Here is a 21,931-nt window from a genome sequence, read left to right on the forward strand (position 1 = left end):
ATGCTGTGTGCTTTACGGTGAAGACAAATGTCCTGAATGACAGGAAGCCTCATGCCAGTGATGTGCTCTGCTGCCTTCACCACCCTCTGTAGTGATTTACGGCTGCTGGCAGAGCAGCTTCTGTACCAAACTGTAATGCAGCTTGTCAGCAAGCTCTCAATTGCACACCTGTAGAAATTTGAGGTGATTTTGGCGTTCATGCCAACTTATTCGTCTCCAGGTTTGTATTATCAGCAACCCACAGATCAGAATCTGTTCAGTAGCAACAATCCCACAGCATGACTATACCCTATATATAATTAATATATAGTTATTATGCTTTATAAATACCGCAACTAGGTGACTACACAAACCAACATGAACTCCTCCTCCACACAGGTCTTATCCAATAAGCTGTGAAGAGGGCGTGGAGAAGTAATGTTTACTTCTGTCTTGTAAGAAGTGGGACAGATGCACGCTGCACCCGTGACACACTTGGATATAGAGACACACCAATGAGCCACTGCAACACAGTGAGCAGGAAGAGTACAGCAAGGTAAGCACAGAATTCCTGCTGGGAATGACACAGTTCTGTTGCACTGCCTGTTATATATGTGCTAAGATAAAGGATCTGATCATATTTAACGGAACGATTCATCGCAAGCGTTATGAAGTAGACAGCATTCCTTCATGAGGAAATGGATCAGATTCAGGTACATGCGTACATTTTCAGTAGTTTTAAACGTGCCTTCATTATTGCTGTGGCAGTCCACTGGCACCATACCTGTCCTTACATAGACTGACAAAGGAGCTGCTCAAACTCGGTGCTCCGGATGATGATGCATTTAGAGTAATGTAGGGTAAGGCCCAATTAAAATGAGACTGGCTCCAGACTAACTAATCTAAATTAATGGCACTCTCCTGCACCTGTTTGCAAAGCGGTAACCAGCTGTTCCCTGCAGGCATTAACCATGAGAGTTAACAACTCAAGATGTGTAGTTTTTAGCAAATAAAGGCTCTGGTTGTGGTTTGGGTCGTTAACTGTATGTTATTACAGGGTATAATAAGTCTGCTACTCATATTATTTTGTAAACAAGGGTACATTTCAGAGAGGCAAACGCTGCCATTGAGGCATGTGATTGTGCATTTGGTAAACAGTTTGAATAAGATTAGATTCGATGTTTGAAAAAGCACACACAGTCTGGTGATGTTCTGGTTATTGCATTTGTAATTACAGTGTTTTTAACGAGTAAAGCTGACTAAGAATGGAAACAGTGTTGTTGACAGCTTCATTTGTAATTGACTGCAGTCAGCTATTATTGTAGTCTCAATAGTGTGCGCGCATTTTATAGCTGTTTACTGGCTGCCACTCCTTGAGCCTGTTTCTGCCAGAGTTTCCAGCCTGTTTTCCTCCTCACTGTTGCCAAGTTCTTGCTCAAAGGTGGTCATATGCTTGTTGGAATCTTTACGTTACAGCTTGAGACGACTAGTGTTGTGATTTGGCGCCATATAAATAAAACTGAATTGAATTATTGCTCTGTTAACAGCCAAAATCACATGATACAAATGATATAGGTTTCTTATTTTAGCTGTAATTGCTGTTACACCTGACCCACTTATCAGTGGTCAGGTGACCCTGGGAGTCCTGTGAAGCATGGGGGTCCTGTGAAGCATGGGGGTCAGCTTTAAAAAGTCAAAGGCGTGCATGAAAACACATCCTGTTGCTAACTGTGGCATATGGGACAGATGGAAATAGAGAAGCTGACACACAAAGATCATTCGAGGTGACTAGAAAGGCTTCCTCACAGTAAATCGTGCAGCTTGTCTCTAACTGTAATATCATATGTGGAAGTGAAAAATAAGGTCAGCAAACAAAACAGCTGAACTGACAGAGAGTAGTTTGGATTGACCTACTTTCAGTTGCCCTGCAGGTTTGTTAGAAACTGGTGAAATATGATAGCAGTGAGAGGTGGTTCAGACATGTTTTTGGGCCTGGGCCTTATTTTGTAGTTAAATTTAGATGAGTCAGTATGCTGCTTATTCCTAGACGACCCTCACCAGATTTTATACAAGGGGGGAGGGGGGGCTTTATATTAACTAAAGTGTCATATAATTATATAGTGTAGTATTAAGTGGACACGGCCCTGAAAAATAAAGGCATTAGACTACGTGTCCTTGGGGAGTGGAATGCTGTAGACTCTCGCTCATGCTTGCCTGGGAAAAAATAGATAACAGGGGACCATCTTCTAGTGAAAAGTTGCTGAAACGCTGTTGTTTAGACTTGAATGAGCGAGCTGGTAATAAAACTGTTAGGGGCACACCACCATTTTGAGATCCGCGGCAATGTGTCATGCAGGAAGCGTCTCTCTTCTAGAAGTATTGTGTAAGAGAATCAAAGTGTGAAATGATACTGAGCAGTGTGTTGTCTTCCATCGGATGCCTATGAGGAATCAAAAGAACTCGGTGAAGTGTTGATATTTAACAAGTACACGTACAGTGCTAAGCAGGAGTTTAGCAGTGACTGCACTTGACATAAATAAGAAATACGTGGCCTCCTGTACTTGTGCCAGCTGGTCATCAGATGCTGGGTTGGCTTTCCACAGAACTGCAATGCTAAGAAGAGGCAGAAACGGACGGGCTCGGCACTTGGCCTGGAGTCAAACCTGGCAAGAGACAGATGCCATGGCTGTGATCCAGTCATCAGACAGAGAGGAACAGGAGGGTCGGACAGTCACACAGGTGAGACTTTCCTGTTTGTGTTTACTGGGATATAATTGAAACTGGGCTAAATGGAAAAGTGGTTTCACTGGAAATGAAGAACTGTATCCCTGCAATGTGAAACAGAATAGTTCTATTTAGAGTAAGTACAGCTAGTTTTTCCACTTGGACTGTTCACTTTCTGGAATAGCAGTGTGTGAAATATGGTCATGACATGACAGCATGCCCAGTACTTTTAAAGAATCTTCTAAGTTTACTTGCTTGTATGCATGACCTCACATCACTAGTGATACACAGTGTTCAAAAACATAGCACACAAGTTCCCGTCTGGCTCTTTAGATTGCAAACTTTCCCCTTTTTTTTCCATTCAGCCTTGGCAACCTATGTTGCTCTTTGATAGCAATTTGTTGTGATCCTGATTCAGCTCTACTGCTGGAGCTCACTGCCCCCCTGGACTAGGGCCACGTCCGTGGACTTACAGGATCCTGTTTGTAATGTTTGCGTCAACCAGATCAGTGACTTGGAGCCTGAGGTGGATTACCGGGCCGGGTTCCAGACTGTCTCTGAGGTGGTGGCATTGCCAAGCACAGTACCAGTGAAACGGGAGTCTTTCTTCCACTGTGACCCAGAGGAAGAGCTCAGTCCGCTTCTTGGCGTCATCAGTGACTGTCTCTATGGGGAGGAGGACAAAGGTGAGCAGAAGCTGATGAAAGACAGCATAAAGATGCATGTAAACAATATTATAATTTGGGCATGTTGTAGAGTCTTTATATGCTTACGGCTGTCTGTCGGGGAATATTAACACTATATTCATTCATATTCCAACTTCTGTGCATTGTAAAGGTGTGATTAGTGCCACAACAAGCTTTCACTATCAGTGTCATGTTTAAGGTTCAGGATGGTCAGAAATCAACATCTTCATTTATTTCCTTTGCAAACTCATGAACAGAATAAGAAGGCTGAGAGTCACGTACACACCGATAGATCTAACACGCTCATGATAAGCAGCTGTAACATTTACCCATTAAGATGTTACCATCTGCAAATTATACTGAGCACAGCATATAGCGGTGCCATGAAGTTTAAAGCTATTTGATCACAGATCCCTCAAAACTGCATGATGAACAGCCTTAAAGTGGCGGTAGATGAAAAGCCAAGAAACGTCGGTGTGCTTCGTTTTTGGAAGAACATCTGGCATAACTGCTCGTGCATGGCGTGTGTCCAGGTTTTGACTGGGTGTGGGATGACCACTGTAAGTCCTCTGGAGCCTTTCTGAGCTGTGACAACAGGAAGGTGAGCTTTCACTCAGACTACAGCTGCGGCACCGCTGCAATCCGTGGCAACAAGGAGCTCGCAGACGGCCAACACTACTGGGAAATCAAGATGACCTCCCCTGTCTACGGTACAGATATGGTGCGTAAGAGAAGCTAAAAGAATACTAAAGTTGTAACAAAGTGACCTGAACATGAACATTTTTAAAATGTTTGTTTTGTTTTGCTTTTCTGGTGTAGATGGTGGGAGTTGGAACTTCAGAGGTGAACCTGGAGAAGTTCAAGTACAACTTTGGCAGTCTGCTGGGCCATGATGAAGACAGCTGGGGGCTCTCCTACACCGGTGAGTTATCAGATATAATGACTTTGATTGATAAGAAAACAGTAAATAAAACAAAAATGTTTCTCTGTGTGTTCAAAGGTCTGTTCCAGCACAAAGGGGACAAAATAAAATTCTCTTCTCGGTTCGGTCAAGGCTCGATCATCGGAGTGCACCTGGATACGTGGCACGGCACCCTCACCTTCTACAAGAACCGGCACTGCATAGGTTTGTGTTTTCCTGCGTTTTAAGGATAAGTAGAAGCTTTATTTGTCGGTTGCAGTTGCCTGCAGCTGAAATGACAGACCTACTCGACCATACATAAAATATACAAACACTGGGGAGACAGGTCGGGCTAGGCAGCAAAAAAAAGGGATGGACAGTGAGATGTGTAACACATAGGGGCAATTCAGGAGAAAAAAAATGGTTTCTGCCCATGATGACTTCCAACAAGTGAGTCATCATGAGGAGAAAACAAAAACCTCCATAGCACATAAAGAAGCACAGATATCATCACACTGTAACACCATGAAACACAGATAAGCAACATAAGTGGGGAGGGTGGGTGCACCAATGTACACAGTGGTCATGGTCACTGCGATTATTCGCGCCTCCAGCTGAGCCGCTGTCTCCATCGGGTGGGAGGTAAGCATGGGAGGAGGCATTGGATCCGTGGAAGGGAGTGTGGTGAGTGCACGTCAGTATCAGTGTGCATGTGTGCGTGTCGGGGTGTGTGTCCTGAGTTCAGCTTGAGAAAGTGTCCTTTCGCCTGTTAGGCCAAGATCAACAGTCCGCAGCCTACGCAGGTGGCCTTGAGGAATAGGGCAGAGAGTCAGGTTGTTCTCGTTATCATATCTCTTGGAAGCATGTTGTTGTTCTCCTCGGTGTCAACCTTCAAGTAGCTGGCACCATCGGGGGGTGGGGGTATAGCCACATTAGAGATGTAGGTAACTGGTTTAGGGCGAACGGACTGCATCCATTTTTCAGTTAGTTACGTTTGTCTGCATATTCTAATAATCCCAATGGGCTCTGCCTGTCCTGCCAACAGGTGTGGCTGCAACAAGGTTACACAACAAGAAGTTGTACCCCATGGTGTGCTCCACAGCAGCCAAGAGCAGCATGAAGGTGATGCAGGCCTGCTATACACCCACCTCCCTGCAGTACCTTTGCTGTGCAAGGCTGCGCCAAATGTTGCCGTGTTGCCCAGACCTGTTTAATGCCCTGGATCTGCCCCCTGGCCTGCGTGTCCTCCTCCACATACAGCTGGGCTGGGTCTTCAGCCTCAGCAGCAGCCCCGAACCCTCAGAGGAGCAGGAGGATTTCGGCAAGACGAGCCTGCCTTCGAGCCCCTGCCCCAACCTGAGCCCGGTGTCCAGTGCCTGTGCTTCCCCCAGCCCCTGCACCAGTCCGATTCCCAACACGGACCCTTACCCGTCACCTCAAACTCATTCCAGCGCTTGCTCCTGTCCCCCATCTCCTCCCAGCAGCGACTACGAGAGCTGCTGCTCCGAGCCAGAAGATTATCAGTGCAAAAGGTGCCGTTGGACTTGACCACGTGGTCCAGCGGAGGAGATGTTTGACAAAAAAGAAAGAAAATTGGCACACAGCTTTTCTACCGTTGCCACAAATTTCTCCTTTTGTTGATCACAGAGAGATATTTTAGCCAACATTTGAGTGGATCGTTGCTTATTTGTTTGCTATGTAACAAGTATTTGTCTTCCACATAATGTTGAAATGAACAAGAACAAAGAGTGTGTGTGTGAGAGAGTGTGTGTGTGTGTGTGTGTGCGAGTGAGAGATGAGGCCTGCTGCCATTTAAAGAGGTTAGATTCAGAGAGAAGAGGCAAACAAAAGGTAAACTTCTAGAAAGCCGTAGACTCTGGAAGGAACAGAGGTGCTTTTTGATACTGTGAAATCGACTTTTTGTAAACGTGTTTTGTAATCGCCATTTTGCTTAAATGTCAAAGGTAGCTCTGCACTGCACTCTGCAGTTTTTTTTTTGTTTCATTTTCTATTTCCAGTTTTTGCTACTTTTCTTTATGGATTTTCTTACTCAGGTTCATTCTTTAAAATAAAACCAAAAAACTAGAAAGTGCCTGCTTCAGCTTATTTATTCTAGAAAGATTCATACATATACATACAATTTATGCAGCTTATATATCTCCTATTTATACACAAAAAGCTGTGCTGAAAAACAGTCATCACATTATTCCCGGTACTCCAGATTATATTCTGGTAATCTATACATTTAATCTGCAGGAGTTAAAATGAGAAGAAAAAGTGCTTTTCCTGGAAAGTAAATCTCAAATCCAAGGCATATTTTTAACTTGTAAACATCAACATTAACATATTAGCAGCCAAGTGGAGACAGAGCATTATCAGAAACCAGATTCGTCCTCGCTGATGTCTCCTGGTCTTCTTGCTCTCGGATTAGTCCAGGACCAGCTGGGGGTTGTGGGCTGTGAGGCAGCGATAGACTCGGGCTGAAATCTCCGGTCCCACGCGTCTCTCTTTGCCTCCGCTTTTCGCTGAGAGGCCCGCGAGCAGCCCTTTTCTGTCCTCCTCTGACCCCAAGCTGTTATAAGCCTAAAATGAACAGAACATATTACAGAAGAAGAGTTTTTCTTCACGCAAACCTTATCAGACCACAGCGTCTCCTCACCTGTAGCAGCAGCTGGGGAGATGGATAGGATGCGGTCACAGCAGAGGCCACAGCAGGGCTGACTCTGTTCAGCTGCTGGATCTGCCTGCTCCAGACCTGAATCAGGCCGGAGCCATCCTTCTCTACCCAAACCCCACTGGCCCATGAGCCATCCACGCAAAAGGGCAGTTCTGCTCCCTCTGTCAGGAGTCTGCAAGAGCACAAAGTGGAGGTTTCATTAATTCACAGTCAGCCGCTATACTGTCTATGTCAGGGCACAGAACTGTGGCATACTTGAAAGGGCGTTTGGACAAAGCTTTGGTGACAGCACAAACATGATCAGTGACCTCCTGCCAGCTATCCAGGAAAACCACGGAGATATTTTTGTAGAGCTGTAGATACACGAGAACCTGGAGATGAAAGCGTTTCAAAAAGAGAGAGAGAGAGAAAGCTATTTGTTATCCATCAAGCTTTTTTGAAGATGTATACGAGTTCAAGATTCAAAGTGTTTATTGTCATGTGTACAGAGAAATAGCATCTCTCTGTGCAATGAAATTCTTCCTTTGCTGTCCATACACAAATGCCAAGTTAGATAGGGTTGAAGGAACAAGACCAATAAGGATAAAAATAATGAAAGATAAATAAATAAGTACAACAATAAGTAAGTGAAGACAAGTGAGGTACGCAGATGTTGATGTAAATGGATGTACAAAGGAGCTTAATGTACAAAATGAACTTAGTGTGCAAAGTGTCCTGATGTGCAAATTGCAGTTGACGTAGGTCAGCTGTGAGTTGTGTGTACATGTGATAAAATTAGGAAGTAAGAATCGCAAATCCTTGAAAGAAAGACAGAGATTCAAAGCAAACTGACCTCCTCAATGTCCAGATGATCCATCCCCAATTTGTATTGTAGAGGCACACTGTGGGCGTTTGACCTGTTGGTAAACAATAGATCAGGTCATACAGTTTCCGCACTTTACTTATAATCAGAAAGTGGAGAAGTGAAGGAGCCACTGGGTAACAGAGGAAGTTAAGTATTCCCAGTTAAGCTGACCTGTAATCTGGCTCAGAGTCTGTCACTAACAGAGTGACCACCTTCTTGCCATCACGGTTGAGAAACTCCAAAATCGGACTCCAGAAAGACCCCACCCCCGTCTCCACCGCTTGGCTGTGGATAATCTGCGGAGTGGCAGAGCGCAGTGTGAGTTCGAGGAGCCACAGCTCCTTCATACAGTCAATGACACCATCACAACAGCTCAAAGGACTGCTTACTCTATTCACAGAGATCACTACATCCATGAAATCAGCCAGACTCAGGACCAGAAGCACCTGCTCTTCCTCCTCCACCACTGAGACCATGCCACCTTCTCCCTGCTAAAGCCAAAACAGTAATCCCTCACGGGAATCAACAAAAATGTAGCAAATTGCTAAATCTAGATTGAGTGAGCTGCCTACCTGAGGTAAATCTTGGGTCCAGGCGATGCTGCCAACGAGCTGCTCGCTCTCGATGCTGAACTTCCAGTCAAGGGAAACCAGAGTGTCCAGCAGGACGTCTGAGCCATCCTGCTGCAGAAGAACTGAAGAAAGATACAAAACAACACAGCAATTTGTGCGTTTTTGTGCATTATAAAGCCCACTGCCATCCCCGCAGGAGTCATAGTCAAGGAAAATGACATTTTTAAGGTGGTGCCTTTTAGGCTGGAAACAACAGCCATTACTTAAACAGTACTTAGGTAATGGTTCTTAAAGATTTAGACAGGCCCTTGCAAGGAGCATTGAGTCACTGATGTGGAACGTAGACCAGGATGGAAATGCAAGACTGCAGTTTGACTTTGCTGCACTTTTCCCCCTTAAATTCAAACTGGACATCTTGTTATTGGTAATGACTGTGGAGTGGGGGCGTGAACGCTTTTGAGCTTATGCAGGGTGTTGAAGAAGTAAAGATGCCGTGGAAAACTGTATCGTAAACTAGAAATACAGAAAATACTCTTTAAGAGACAGGGATGGGATCATACATGGCACAAATACAGTCAACACAAAAGAGATCCTACCTGTGTCATTTTACATCTGCACATATTTATTTATTTATTTTTTAAAGTTGGCCCCAAATTGTAGTTGTAAAGTTAATTTCCGGCGACACCTGAAGGCATCCCTGTGTCCGTGTGTACCTGGGTGTATGCAGACAGTGATGCATTTGAGGCAGTTTTCTGGCCGGAGACTCTTGAGGGTCTTGGCTGCCTCTCTCCTCCTCTGCTGCTCCCGTCTCCTCTCCTCCTGCTCCTGGGCTCTGGCCGCTCTCTGTTTCTCTCTCGCCTCCTTCCTCTCCTTCACTTTCAGCCTGTCCTCTTCTATTTCCTCCTTACTGCGACGTTTCCTGGCAGGACTCGGTGTACCGGACCCACCTGCTGCTGGAGGAGCCAGAGCAGCAGACCCCCCCCTATTTGCTGCTGAATTGTGTGAACCCTGCTCCTGCTTTTCTGTGCTGGCTGTCTGGATGCTGTTATCGCTGCCCAAACCGGGTTTTGTTTCAGCGTCGCTGTCCTCAGACTCAGAGATTTCCCACGTTTTAGCTCTCCGTAACAAAGACATCTCACATGTTAGAGTCACAGCCGAAGTCCTTATTTGTAAAACCCTGAAAAAAACTTGGGAATATCTGAGTGGTACGGCATTGTTTGTATAAGCCCACGATGGTGTTCGATGAGGGACAAATCACCCAAAACTCGCGATACTTAGTACTGATGGGATTTCCAGCTCTTTTTAGAGAACCGTCTCTTTCGGCTCGACTCACTAAAAAGATTCGACTCTTTCGGTTCCCAGCCGACTCTTCAGGTTGTTTTGTTGCTTTAATTAATTTATTATTAACAACAATATAAAATTGTGCTCAAAAGGAATTACTATTGTAAAAAAAAGTGGTTTTATTTATATATGTTTATATATAAATATATACGGTGGTCCCTAGAGACAAAGCACTACAAACTCCAAAGCATGTACAAACTCCAAAACACATTTCTAGCATTAACTGAACTTCCAAAACAGAGCTACCTAGATCACTTAAATTACACAATTGAAAGCATATGTGTATTGTTTGTGTATTTATACACAAGCACTCATATAGATTCAAATAATTTAAAAAAAAAGTTAATTTACCTGTTACTACCACACACCAAATCCGGTCGTTGGTACTTTCTGGCTTGTGTAGCCACTAGGATCCTAGCATCCTAGAGCACTTCTGTTGTGGTTTGTACGTGTTTTGGAGTTTTTATGTGTTTTGGTGTTTGTACATACTTCGGAATTTTTACGTATTTTGGAGTTTTGACGTGTTTTGGAGTTTTTACGTACTTCGGGGTTTGTACATGCTTTGTCTCTAGCGCCCACCGTAAATATACTTTAATTTATTCACTCCACATAAAAGGTAATAAATAAATCTTATAATACTAAAAACAACTATTTACATTTCTACTTTTAACCATTTAAAATTTCAGCTTTTTCCTGTGAAACAAATTAAAAGTGAAACAACACAAAACACTGCAAACCACAACACAATTAAATATAAATTAAAATATGAAAACAAAAAGAGCATGCACATTCTGTAAAGGTCCAGTTTTGTTTATTGATCTAAGCCTGAACAGCTACGCGTAGTGTCCAGTAGAGTAATTTGCAGCCCTTGGAATGCGGAGCGAGGTACATGTTTTAAGTTGTATTTCTTTGCTTAATTGATATTTTGTTGTATTTTCTGCTTTATTTGAGTTCATATTTGTAATAAGCGTCTAAGAAAATGTATTTTGTGTTTCTGTTTAGTTTTCACGGTGCATTGGCGCACCTGGCGCACTGTTAGATTCTGAATGAATCTCAAAGTAAAAATTACTGCACCCGTCGAGGCTCTCTCTATTTCTTCCTTGGTCCGGGGGACTGCTACAGTGAAAACTCGATCGCTGAGTGAAGGCTACTTGCTAGCTCCCATGCCAGATGAGTGCAGCCCGTGCCACGAGCTGGGTCCGTGTGTCAGCTGTGAGAGATTTCTACACCAGTCAAGATCATCTTTGCTTCGTTGCCTACTGTTAGGTATTTTAGTACCATGGGAGCATTTACTGGATATTGTTTTATAGTGACATTATGCAGGAAAACTCTGTCATTCAATAAGGCCCCTTTGTTTTAGTTATTTTTCTCTTTGACCCAAGAATTGATGTGTGAGAATCACAGGCTGGTACAAGGTTGAAATACCACAGAGATCACTCCCTCAGCTACATTAGTTTCTTAATCTTTTAGACGCCTGTTGAAGGCCAAATGGTTTGTTTCAGATTTCACTAATGAAAGAACTCTTTATTTTGTGCCTTGAAAATATGTCGCTGAGATAATCACAATTGTAGCTGAACTGATAAACTACACAAAGGATGCTTCTTCACCCATGGGCAGGAAGACGCTGCCTTATCTTGGTCTGTACTGGTTTAAACTGATAAATCTGCTGTCTCATGAATTTTACCCTCTATATAAACTGTTGTACTTGTGAATAAAGTTGAGTCAATTTGGGAAGACAACCTGAAGCAGTCTCTGTTTTTTTGTTCTCCCAAGCTGCTCCCGAGCTCGTACTAACACGCTGAATGGCATGCTTGAATATTACTTGAGAATATATTTGACTGTGTTACAGACTAAGGGACATTCTCTGCTGATAGGTGAAGGTACATTCTCTGCTGATAGACGTCCACGCCTCGGAGGAAGTCGATCCACGGATTAGGCCCTGGAAACCGTTTCCTTCACCTACCTCCCCTTTGAACTCTGATGGTCACTTTACGAAGGTGCAGGTATTATGCCCATTAAGGACTTTGCTGATAACAGGACTCTGCACTCTAATTCAGAATTACTTGCCTTAAATATTTTTGTGGTTACAGCCTTAAAGGTATACTGCATTGCACTGAATAATTACAATCTTTAAATTGTATGGGTTTATTCTTCTTGAAAGTAACGTATATCAGCGGTATTTACAGTTACATTTTGTCTAATATGTGGGTGCTAATCTGTTTATTTATGTGATGTAAACGTCTGATGTGAGCATTGTTTCCAAAAGTAACACTCACGTAAGTTTAAGTCCAGACGTTATCGCATAGAGCAACATACACATTACAGTAACAAAATGTTGAACGCTGCTGAAGAAGCCGACGACTCAGAGCAACAAGGAGTAAGATCCAGCAATCGTGAAAGGCATTTAACTGAAAAGGGTAAAGAAATGCAGGAATATGAGGCAAAGAAAAATGAGAAGGCATTTAACAAAGCTTATGACACTTGGAAGAAGGCAGCTAAAAAAATCAGAACAAAGCTGAAAACTTTCTGCTCACCTGAAGAGCTAAACAATGCCAGTCATGACATAAGAGACAAGCACGCTGTAGTACAACAGCATTATGAACCCGTTCAGCCAATCCATGACGCCCGACATTGTTAAGCGAATGGATGCTTGTGCAGTGCTTACAACTGACATTTGTGAAGTTGTTGCTAAACGACAGGAAAATATCGATCAGCTCTTTAACGATCGCCTTGAAAAGGAAAGAGTACGAGTGATGTTAAACAAAAGGGACTATGGTTCTGTGTTTGGTGATACAAAAACTGAAACGTCGTTCCCAGAGGGTTCAGTTGCACGCTCAAAGGCAGATTCTACTGGCAGTCGTGAGGTGGAAGCAGAAGCTAAACTTGCAGCCAAAGTGGAACAAGCAAAGGCCACACAAGAAATATTGGCACAGGAAACCAAGATCAGCCAAATGGAAAATGAGTGGAAAATAAAGGAAGTGGAAACAAAGGCAAAGTTGGAGGAGGAAAAGACTAAACTTCAACAGTTAAAGGCAGACAGTGAAGTGAAAGTAGCAGCTGCACGAGTAAGAGCCCTTAGCGCTCAAAATGACATTGAAAGCCATGATCAAGTGTCCTGCTACAACTTAGAAAATTCCGCAAATCTCCCCAACAGCGCACCACGGCTCTCTTTAAATCCACAAGCACCAACATTTAGACTAGGGCTGCCACAAACGATTATTTTGATAGTCGACTAGTCACCGATTATTTATGCGATTAGTCGACTAATCAGATCATCATCCACTGGACGTAAAACTACAGCTTATTGCACCAGCAGCATCTGCTCTTATATAACTATCATTAGCTTACAGCTTTAAGCTTTTAAGGTGCTAACTAAAAATAAAGACAAGATGATAGTTTATTCAATTTTAATGAAATTTGCAGATTGTTTCGGTGAAGTTTAATAAACTCCTTGCTATCTAAAATATAACAGGACAACGGAGTATATTCTCCAGCGTCTCACACTTCTGATAATCAGCTGTCTGCTTGACGTTTATTCAGCTGTGTAAAAACTATAACTTTAATCTCAGACAAACCGATTTACTCAGGAACAAATAAAATACAAAAAAAAAAAAAAAGCCAAACAACAACATTTTTAATTTATCTAAGTGACTCATATATATTTAACCTGAGTAGCGAAAGACGGCGGTGGGTTTGAAAACAATTTGCCGGGAGTCCGGTGTTCTCACCGCGCTAGTGACCTAGCCCCCGGCTAGCTATCGAGCTAGTGGGTAACAGACGTCTCCGAAAACGTCGGAGCGCTTTTGAAAATATGTGGTGTCCTGATAAACTGAGCCGATATTTGAGGTTTACACAGCTACATTCTCGGCTGAAAATATGTTAAACGTTTATTTTGTGACCCAGAAAGAATAATAAGAGTAATATTAAAACTAACTAGCTGCCGCCATTGTTGGAAACTGAGCTGGGCCGCGCTATGAATTCTGGGACACAGCTGCTTCTGCTTCTTCTTCTTCGGGGTTTAACGGCAGCTGGCATCCTTGTACATGCAGTGCTGCCATCTTCTGTTTCAGTCCGTTATTACACTCTTAAATCCTGCTACTTATTCCTGCGTCTTTTGGGATCTTACAAAGCTTCAAACGACGCGTCGACTATTAAATCAGTCGTCGACGATTTTGATAGTCGACGTAATCGTGACTAGTCGACAAATCGTGGCAGCCCTAATTTAGACCTCACAATACTACTCCAGAACGTGAAGAACTTAGCTTAGTTCAAGCCCTCGCTAGCTCTCTTACCCTAAACAGGCTTCCTGTACCTGAGCCCACCATCTTTAGTGGCGACCCCCTAAAGTTTATGGATTGGAAGGTATCCTTTATGGCACTAATTGGTGACAAACCTTTACCTGTGTGTGAGAAAATGTTGTATCTAAAGAGCTATCTTGCAGGTGAAGCACGAAAGGCAGTAGAGGGATATTTCTTCCGCAACAGTGAGCAGGCATACGCAGGCATTTGGAGCGTTTTAGAGGAAAGGTATGGCAGCCCATTTGTTATCCAAAGAGCCTTTAGGGCTAAACTCACAAAATGGCCTAAAATAGCTGCCAATGATCCTAAAGCACTGAGGGAGTTGGCAGATTTTCTCCAAAGCTGTGCAGAGGCTATCCCTCAAGTCAAAGGCCTAGAGATCCTTAATGATTGTGAGGAAAATCACAAGCTTCTAAGAAAACTGCCTGAGTGGATAGTGCAGAGATGGAGCCGCATTGTGGTGGAGGAGCTAGACAAAAGCCAAGACTACCCCAACTTCGCTCGCTTTACAAAGTTCATACAAAATGAAGCTAAAGTAGTTTGCAATCCTGTTGCCTCACCATTCCTAATAAACGAAAGGGCATCAGAAGAGCGGCATGTTAAAAGAGCGAAGGCACTCAGTACTACCATCCAACCAAAGTCTCCACCAATCCCAGTATCTACTTCTAGACCTAAACCCCCATGTTTGTTTTGCAAAGAAGAATCGCACGGCATAGCTAAGTGTCCTGCTTTTGCAGCGAAAACTAGTGATGACAAGAAAGTTTTCATTCAAGAAAATCATCTCTGCTTTGGGTGTTTGAGGAGGGGTCATGTAACCAAAGAATGCAGAGGACGTCACTCCTGTAGTAAGTGTGGTCGGCGTCACCCCACCTGTCTACACACAGAAAGAGTGAATGAACCTAAAGAAAAGAAAACTGAGGATTCTAAATCCCCAGATGAAGGTGCAAACAAGGAAGTGCATAATGTTATGACTCATGTACTAACAAGGAAACTATCTTCCACATCCAGCATAGTACCAGTATTTGTGTCAGTTGCATCTGAGCCTGAGAAAGAAATACTTACATATGCCCTGCTTGACACCCAGAGTGACTCATCCTTTATTTTAGAGGATTTGGCCTCAGAACTAAATGTAGACGCCCAACCAGTGCAGTTAAAGCTTAGCACCATGACTTCCGTCGACACAGTCGTTGCAAGTAAACTTGCCAACAACTTACAGGTGCGTGGGTTTGATTCTGAGACTCGTGTCCGAATAGAACACGTCTACTCTCGTGACTTTATCCCAGTTGACAAGTCTCATATCCCTACCAAGGAAACTGCACTTCAGTGGCCACACCTTGAAGGCTTAGCTAACAAGTTACAGCCATTACAGAACTGTGAAGTAGGTCTATTGATTGGTTATGACTGCCCATCAGCACTAGCCCCCCTAGAGATCGTCACAGGCAAAATAAACGAACCTTTCGCACAAAGAACCCTACTAGGATGGAGTATTATTGGTTCTGGTAATCCTCACCTAGACAGAGAAGGTAACCAGAGTTATGTGCACAGGATCACAGTCAAAGAAATGCCCATACCATCAGCCACAGAAGTACTCAAAGTCCTAGAGACTGACTTTAATGAGAGAAACTATGAGGATAAGTATGTATCACAGGATGATGTTCGCTTCATACAAATCCTCAGTGATACAATAAAACAAAGATCAGATGGGCACTATGAGATGCCGCTTCCCTTCAAGGGCAATGATCCACCAGCGCTTCCCAACAATAAGAAGTTAGCCACAGTCCGACTGCAACACCTGAAGAAAAGGCTAAAGGCTGATAAACAGTATCATGAACATTACTGTTCCTTTATGAGAGACATTATCAGCAGTGGTGATGCAGAATTAGCACCTCCTTTGTCTGAAGGCAAGACTGCATGGTACATCCCACACCATGGGGTATATCACCCGAAAAAACCAGCCAAGCTAAGAGTTGTCTTTGACTGTTCAGCAAAATTTCTCGGTGTCTCATTAAACGACACTCTTCTCACAGGTCCAGATATGATCAACTCATTGGTGGGGGTACTCTGTCGTTTCAGAAAGGAAAATGTAGCCATAATCTGTGATATCGAGAGAATGTTCCACCAGTTCTCTGTTTGTCCAGACATGCGCAACTATCTGAGATTTCTGTGGTGGCAGGATGGACAATTAGACAAAGAACCCAGAGAATACAGAATGGCTGTACATCTATTCGGTGCCAGTTCATCCCCTGGATGTGCTAATTTCGGCCTGAAATATTTGGCACAACAGTACACAGCAGACTATCCTAAGGCCTCAGAGTTTGTTGAACAGAACTTTTATGTAGACGATGGTCTAACTAGTGTCCCATCAGTTAAAGAGGCACAAGAACTCATCACCGAAACACAAGCACTTTGTAGACTTGGCGGTCTACATTTGCACAAGTTCAAAAGTGATGCGCTTTCCCAGCTGGAACCCTCAGACAGAGCAGACACCACAGAACTGCTTGATCTCAAACCTGACACAACAGCTGAAGGCCATGTGCTCGGCATCCAGTGGTCAATCAAAAATGACACTTTCAGTTTCAAAATAAACACTAAGGACCAACCTCCTACTCGCCGGAGCATACTGTCAGTGATCTCATCCCTGTACGACCCACTAGGGTTCGTAGCTCCCTTCACTTTAAGAGGCAAAGGTATCCTACAGGAACTGTGTCGCAGAGGCATTGAATGGGATGACCCCCTTCCTGACAACTTACGCTCACGGTGGGAGGACTGGAAAGATGGGTTGGAAAGACTAAAATCAAAGGTTGCACTGCCTCCACCAGGAAAGTTTGTGAAAGAGGACTTATATGCAAGGAAACGTTGGCGCAGAGTCCAGTATCTCACTGAGCAGTTTTGGAGTAGATGGAAAAGAGAGTACCTTCTGAACATATCTATGAGACAGAAATGGCACCTACCACGTCGAAATCTTAAAGTCAATGACATAGTCATTATCAAAGAAGACATGCTTCCCAGAAATCAGTGGCAACTGGCTCGAGTGGTTGAAGCTCCAGAAGAAGATGACGGTTTGGTCCGCAGAGTCAAGCTTCAAGTTGGCGATCGGGGCTTAATAAAGAAGCAGGGAACAGCACACAAACCTCACGTAGTTGAGCGACCTGTTCAAAAGCTTGTAGTTCTATTAGAAAATAACTAATTGATGTTTCAATCAATACTGTCACATACTGTACTGTACTGCAAATTTGGGTATTAAGTTGTTTAAATGTACTTACAAAAATAAATGGCCAACATCAAACTATAATCAGTCCAATGAGCAGTACAGAACCCTGATTGTAATTTATATAATGTTTTATTTCTCTAGGACACCTGTAAGTTACTTAGCAACAAACACATACGTTTCTGTCCAGGTGGTTTTAAGATATGAGTTTCCCAGTATCAGCCACAGAAGAAGCGGCCGCTCACTCTGTTCATGTAAACGACAGTGAAGGATATGATTTTTGACGCTGTTTCTACAACGAAAACGATGGCGCAGCCGGCGGAAAAAGGTACGTCTCACTGCAAAGTTAATTATTAAAAACACAGCAAGTCAGCACAGATTACTGATACGAACCAGACCTCTGCTTGTGACCCTGAACGCGCTTCCCTAAAATCTCAGCATTTTATACTTCCACTGGGATTACAGAATTACATACTTTTTTCTCCTTAAAAACAAGCTAAAAACCAAAACGCACAATAGCGCTTTGTTGAAAGCCAAAAATGTCCTCAGACATAAAGACAAGTATTTGTTATATTGATCTGAGGCTGTTGCCTTTTTAAATCACCTGATGTTGCCCTTTCTTTATTGTGCTTCACTGTCTTGCAGCATACTATCGCTTTGTGGTGCTCTTCTTTAACTGTCTGCTGACCTTTGGGTCCTACTTTTGCTTCGACATTCCCAGTGTGTTACAGGATCAGTTCCAAGGGGTGAGCAAGAGGCAGCGCTGCTTACAGATCGCATCAATATTGCACGACTTGATTATCAGCAGGGAAAGACTGATGTTGTTTTTAATGTTTGACAGAACCTGACGTGTCCCAATGCGACGGTGATCAATGGGACAGTGGACTGTGTGGAGGGACTGGGGATGACCCCTCAGCAGTACAATCTTCTCTATGCCATCTATGCTTGGACGTAAGCACGTTAATGCATTGATTTCACTGTGAAAATGCAGAAAAGTGGCTTATCAATGAGAAGCTTCTCTCTGTTATCAACAGGAATGCAGTAGTGGTGATCCTGGCTGGATTCCTGATTGACAAATTAGGAAATCGCTGTAAGTTTTGTTTTATGTTTTCTCTCTGCATGGTCTGCAGTTATTTTTAATCTACTGACAGTAAAATGATGGTACAACCATTTCTTTTGCTCCTCTTTGCAGTCGGTGTGTTTCTCTTCTCTTTTCTCTGTGTTTTGGGCTCATCGCTGTTTGCTCTCGGCTCCCACTTCAAGGGATCTCCCTACTTGCTGCCGCTAATGCTCACCGGCCGTCTGCTGTTTGGATCAGGCAATGGATCTCTGACTAGTAAGTTCTCTTCATGGATATGAACAAATATTCTCTGCAGCATCGCCTTTGAGGAGCATTTCTTAACCACTCAGTTACCTTTCTCCTTCTTCATTAGTTGTTCAGAAACGCATCACAGCCTTCTGGTTCAAAGGGAAGGAGTTGGCTTTGGCTTTCGGCCTGACCCTGGCCCTCTCGCGGCTGGGCTCGGTGTTGAACTTCTTCCTCACGCAGAAGTTTGAAGAAAAATATGGCATGCAGTGGACACTCTGGGGTGGTAGGTGACGAGTGTGTAGAAATCTCAAGGATTATGGTGTGGTGCCATGTGACCTGGGTTTCTTATGTTATTGTTTCTTAGGCGCACTGTTGTGTGTGCTGGGCTTCACTTCCGCTGTCATTGTCAGCACCTTGGACAAGATTGGAGTGAGACAGCTGGGTCTCGATGGAGCCATCCAAGAAGAGTCTCGCAAAGTGGTACGATCAATATCCTTTAATAATAACAACATGCATACATAACACTGAAGATTAAAACCTTAATTTTTCAGTATTATGGACACACTAGTGATCTGTGTGTGGAGCATCATTTATTGTTGTGTGTTTTTATGTGTAGAGGATTCAGGATGTGAAGCTCCTGTCAGTAAGATACTGGCTGCTGGTTCTCACCATCATGTTCTTCTACAACGGCGTCTTCCCCTTCATTGCTGATGCAAGGTAGAGTTCTCAACATAAAGTGTGAGCATAAAGACTTGTACATGCAGAGCTGCTTTCAGAGTCATCCGTGAAACTTAAACCTGCATTCCTCTAAATACAACAGCACGTATTGCAAGTGATACTAGTGTCACAAACATTTACATCTGTCTTCTTCTTTTTTCTTTTTTTTTTCCATATCCCAGCAAGTTCATCCAGGATAAGTACAGCTACTACAGCCAGGAGGAGGCAGCTTATATTGTGGGAGCAGTCTATGACAGCTTAGTGGTCCTCTCAGCCATCGTGGGCATTCTCATTGTACGTATCTTTAATTTAAACCCAAATCTTATTCCTGTCTTCAATTCAATTTTATTCATACTGCACCAGATCAAAACAACTGTCCCTGTAGGGTGCTTTATATGGTATGCTAAGACCCCCCATGAGCAAGGACTTTGTGACAGTGGGAAGAAAAACTCCCTTTTAATAGGAATAAACCTTCATCAGGTACAGGAGGAATCTTGAAACACTCTCGCTGTCATGCGTTCCAGGATTATGTGGGTCTGCGGGGAGTTTTTGCATTGGCGAGCGCCGTCTTCACGCTGCCCGTGTTTGGACTCCTGGCTTTCACTTTTGTCCCTCCTCTGGTTTCAACCATATGGCTGGGAGTCACCTACTCCTTTGCTGCTGTGAGTGCGGATTTTTTTTTTTAAATTCATTTTTGATAAATAAAATCTTAGACGTCAGAGTTAAAATGGTAAATTATTACAATGAATTAATGTATTTTCTAGTATGTTAAACTTGTTGCTGCCTGTGTGGCATTCCAGGCCAGCATGTGGCCGTCTATTCCCCTTGTCATACCTCAGGCAACTCTGGGAACTGCCACCGGCCTGGCCACCTCCGTACAGATGTTTGGGGTCGGGATCTCCAATCTCATTGTTGGACAGATACTAGGCACCAAGTCCAGGTGGGGAGAACCTGACATTAGAATCTCATTGCAGTGCACTTGTTTAGAAGGTACCATGAAAGCTGCAGCAATCGCTTCAGAGTGTCGGGTCAGAACATTTGTTAATGTTCACATGAGTGTGGAACAAAACAGCAGAGTCCAAGTTGTCGTTCTTCATATTTAAAATTGAGAAGTGTGTGTGTGTGTGTGTGTGTGTGTGTGTGTGTGTGTGTGTGTGTGTGTGTGTGTGTGTGTGTGTACAAAGCATAATAATGCAAACCAGTTACACTTCAAATTACATCATACACATAAAGATACAGCTGAGCTGTACTCAAATGCAGTATATAAATAAATAAGCTGGCATATTACTTCAGACTGGTTATGTAAACCTAAAGTCAGATAATATGAATTAACACACATACAGCTATGCAATGAAAGCAACTTCACACTATTTAACATCCAGTACACAGAGCACAGAAACAACAAATCTCTCTGCTAGAAGCTAGTCAGTAATAAAATCTGTTATGTTAGCGAACTGCCACTTATGCAGAACCTCATTTAAACAGAAGCACAAAGAACTGCTCATATGTCATCAAACACGCTAAACATGGCTAAACAAAAACATGACTAAGTGAAGTACATCTTTAAACATACGGTCTCATGAGCACACGCACTGTCAGTTGTTTAGCTGCTGTTTGTCTCTGAGATGAAGCTGCCCACATGCACACCTATGGTGCATTCAAGGGTACATGGGAAATCCCACACACAATTCTACCTTTTTGTACAGCACTAATTGTCCTTCCAGTCTTGTTTAGCTCTGCAGTTTCTCCATTTGTGTTGCAGTGAAACTAAGATCCCGCTGTGGCGTTGGCAGAGGATGATGATCTTCATGTTGGCCAACACCATCAGCTGCATTGTGACCTCAGTGCTGCTTAACGTTGTTGATCACAGACAGGTCAGACATCTGAGGTTACCTCATTTGGTTACCTCATGACTTTATTTTCTCGAAACACTATCAGCAGAAAGTTAATGATGCCCCCCACCCTTACAGGACGGGATCCTCAACAAGACAACCAAGAAGTCAGGGCAGGCACAAGAAGGCTCCAAGAACTCGGGCGCAGAGAAACTTGAAGTGAAAGCCGCTCACCCAGGCAGAGGAGAGGAAGAGCCAAATGAACAGAAAGGAAAAAGTGCACACTTTCTTTAGTAAAGTAGAAGTACAGATACCTGGGTTAAAATAAAATACTCAATTAAAAGTTGAACTACTGAAGCAATTTTTTTACCTAAGCAAGAGAGAAAAAGTACAGGCTCTGAAATGTACTCAAAGTAGGCAAGTAAAAAGTTCTTGAAGGACAATTCTACTGAATTGTCCTTCAAGAACTGTTAAAATGACAATCAATCTAATTGAAACAGCTGCATGTTACAGATGTGGCCTCAAAGATTTGTAGTTTAGATTTAAAAGCACTTAATGTAATGAACTCAGTCATTTTCCATTCGTTCTGCAGTTTGTTCCAAGCTAAGGGTGCTAAATGAACAAAAGCTCTCTTACCAAATTCAGTTTGGGCAAATATACCATTTATACTGTCTTTACACTAGACAGTATAATGTTGGAATTCAGTGAATGAATCTAAGCATCACTACTATAAAGGGACTGAGTAAGGTGCTGCTGAAATGGTGGTCAGCAGTATTTCTCATGTCAGAGATAACAGAACTACCATTAAAGTCAACCTCAGGTCCTTGGTCGCCTCCCTGACTG

The 21,931-nt window shown here is 43.2% G+C and overlaps 3 protein-coding genes across 9 annotated transcripts; 2 read left to right on the forward strand and 1 right to left on the reverse strand.

The window, feature by feature from the left end:
- Nucleotides 1-385: 385 nt before the first annotated feature.
- spsb3b (splA/ryanodine receptor domain and SOCS box containing 3b) lies at nucleotides 386-6,379 on the forward strand. 6 transcript variants are annotated; one of them, XM_026178746.2, is made up of 7 exons: nucleotides 386-535; nucleotides 2,583-2,718; nucleotides 3,122-3,389; nucleotides 3,923-4,110; nucleotides 4,209-4,311; nucleotides 4,390-4,515; nucleotides 5,336-6,379. In XM_026178746.2, the coding sequence occupies exons 1-7, from the start codon at nucleotides 495-497 to the stop codon at nucleotides 5,836-5,838; spliced, it is 1,365 nt and encodes a 454-aa protein (XP_026034531.1). In that variant the 5' UTR covers nucleotides 386-494; the 3' UTR covers nucleotides 5,839-6,379. The 6 variants fall into 6 exon arrangements, with proteins under 6 accessions (XP_026034531.1, XP_026034532.1, XP_080161664.1 ...); XM_026178747.2 differs by having other exon boundaries at nucleotides 3,209-3,389; XM_080305538.1 differs by having other exon boundaries at nucleotides 459-535; nucleotides 2,550-2,718.
- Nucleotide 6,380: 1 nt separating this feature from the next.
- Nucleotides 6,381-9,653, reverse strand: eme2 (essential meiotic structure-specific endonuclease subunit 2). 2 transcript variants are annotated; one of them, XM_026178749.2, is made up of 8 exons: nucleotides 9,097-9,653; nucleotides 8,384-8,505; nucleotides 8,201-8,299; nucleotides 7,983-8,107; nucleotides 7,800-7,863; nucleotides 7,223-7,338; nucleotides 6,950-7,139; nucleotides 6,381-6,873 (listed from the first exon to the last, which is right to left on the reverse strand). In XM_026178749.2, exons 1-8 carry the CDS (start codon nucleotides 9,515-9,517, stop codon nucleotides 6,718-6,720), a joined length of 1,293 nt encoding a protein of 430 aa, XP_026034534.1. In that variant the 5' UTR covers nucleotides 9,518-9,653; the 3' UTR covers nucleotides 6,381-6,717. The 2 variants fall into 2 exon arrangements, with proteins under 2 accessions (XP_026034534.1, XP_026034533.1); XM_026178748.2 differs by having other exon boundaries at nucleotides 8,201-8,302.
- Nucleotides 9,654-17,432: 7,779 nt separating this feature from the next.
- On the forward strand, nucleotides 17,433-21,437 carry mfsd1l (major facilitator superfamily domain containing 1-like). Its single transcript, XM_080305542.1, has 13 exons — nucleotides 17,433-17,558; nucleotides 17,876-17,976; nucleotides 18,072-18,181; nucleotides 18,265-18,320; nucleotides 18,423-18,566; nucleotides 18,664-18,822; nucleotides 18,904-19,019; nucleotides 19,156-19,256; nucleotides 19,439-19,550; nucleotides 19,781-19,918; nucleotides 20,057-20,196; nucleotides 21,019-21,130; nucleotides 21,227-21,437. Exons 1-13 carry the CDS (start codon nucleotides 17,504-17,506, stop codon nucleotides 21,380-21,382), a joined length of 1,500 nt encoding a protein of 499 aa, XP_080161668.1. The 5' UTR covers nucleotides 17,433-17,503; the 3' UTR covers nucleotides 21,383-21,437.
- The last annotated feature ends 494 nt before the right edge of the window (nucleotides 21,438-21,931 follow it).

This window comes from Astatotilapia calliptera, chromosome 8 (genome assembly GCF_964374335.1).
Source record: "Astatotilapia calliptera chromosome 8, fAstCal68.1, whole genome shotgun sequence".
NCBI classification, from domain to species: Eukaryota; Metazoa; Chordata; class Actinopteri; order Cichliformes; family Cichlidae; genus Astatotilapia; species Astatotilapia calliptera.

Coding starts and splice junctions, on each gene's coding strand:
- spsb3b (XM_080305538.1), top strand. CDS start 495: ATGAGCCACTGCAACACAGTGAGCAGGAAGAGTACAGCAAG. Junction 536..2,549: donor AGCAGGAAGAGTACAGCAAG/GTAAGCACAGAA, acceptor TACTTGTGCCAG/CTGGTCATCAGATGCTGGGT. Junction 4,516..5,335: donor CAAGAACCGGCACTGCATAG/GTTTGTGTTTTC, acceptor TCCTGCCAACAG/GTGTGGCTGCAACAAGGTTA.
- eme2 (XM_026178748.2), bottom strand. CDS start 9,517: ATGTCTTTGTTACGGAGAGCTAAAACGTGGGAAATCTCTGAGTCTGAG. Junction 8,506..9,096: donor CACTGTCTGCATACACCCAG/GTACACACGGAC, acceptor ATCTTTCTTCAG/TTCTTCTGCAGCAGGATGGC. Junction 7,140..7,222: donor TTGTCCAAACGCCCTTTCAA/GTATGCCACAGT, acceptor GTGCTCTTGCAG/ACTCCTGACAGAGGGAGCAG.
- mfsd1l (XM_080305542.1), top strand. CDS start 17,504: ATGATTTTTGACGCTGTTTCTACAACGAAAACGATGGCGCAGCCGGCG. Junction 18,182..18,264: donor TATGCCATCTATGCTTGGAC/GTAAGCACGTTA, acceptor TGTTATCAACAG/GAATGCAGTAGTGGTGATCC. Junction 19,919..20,056: donor TCACCTACTCCTTTGCTGCT/GTGAGTGCGGAT, acceptor GTGGCATTCCAG/GCCAGCATGTGGCCGTCTAT.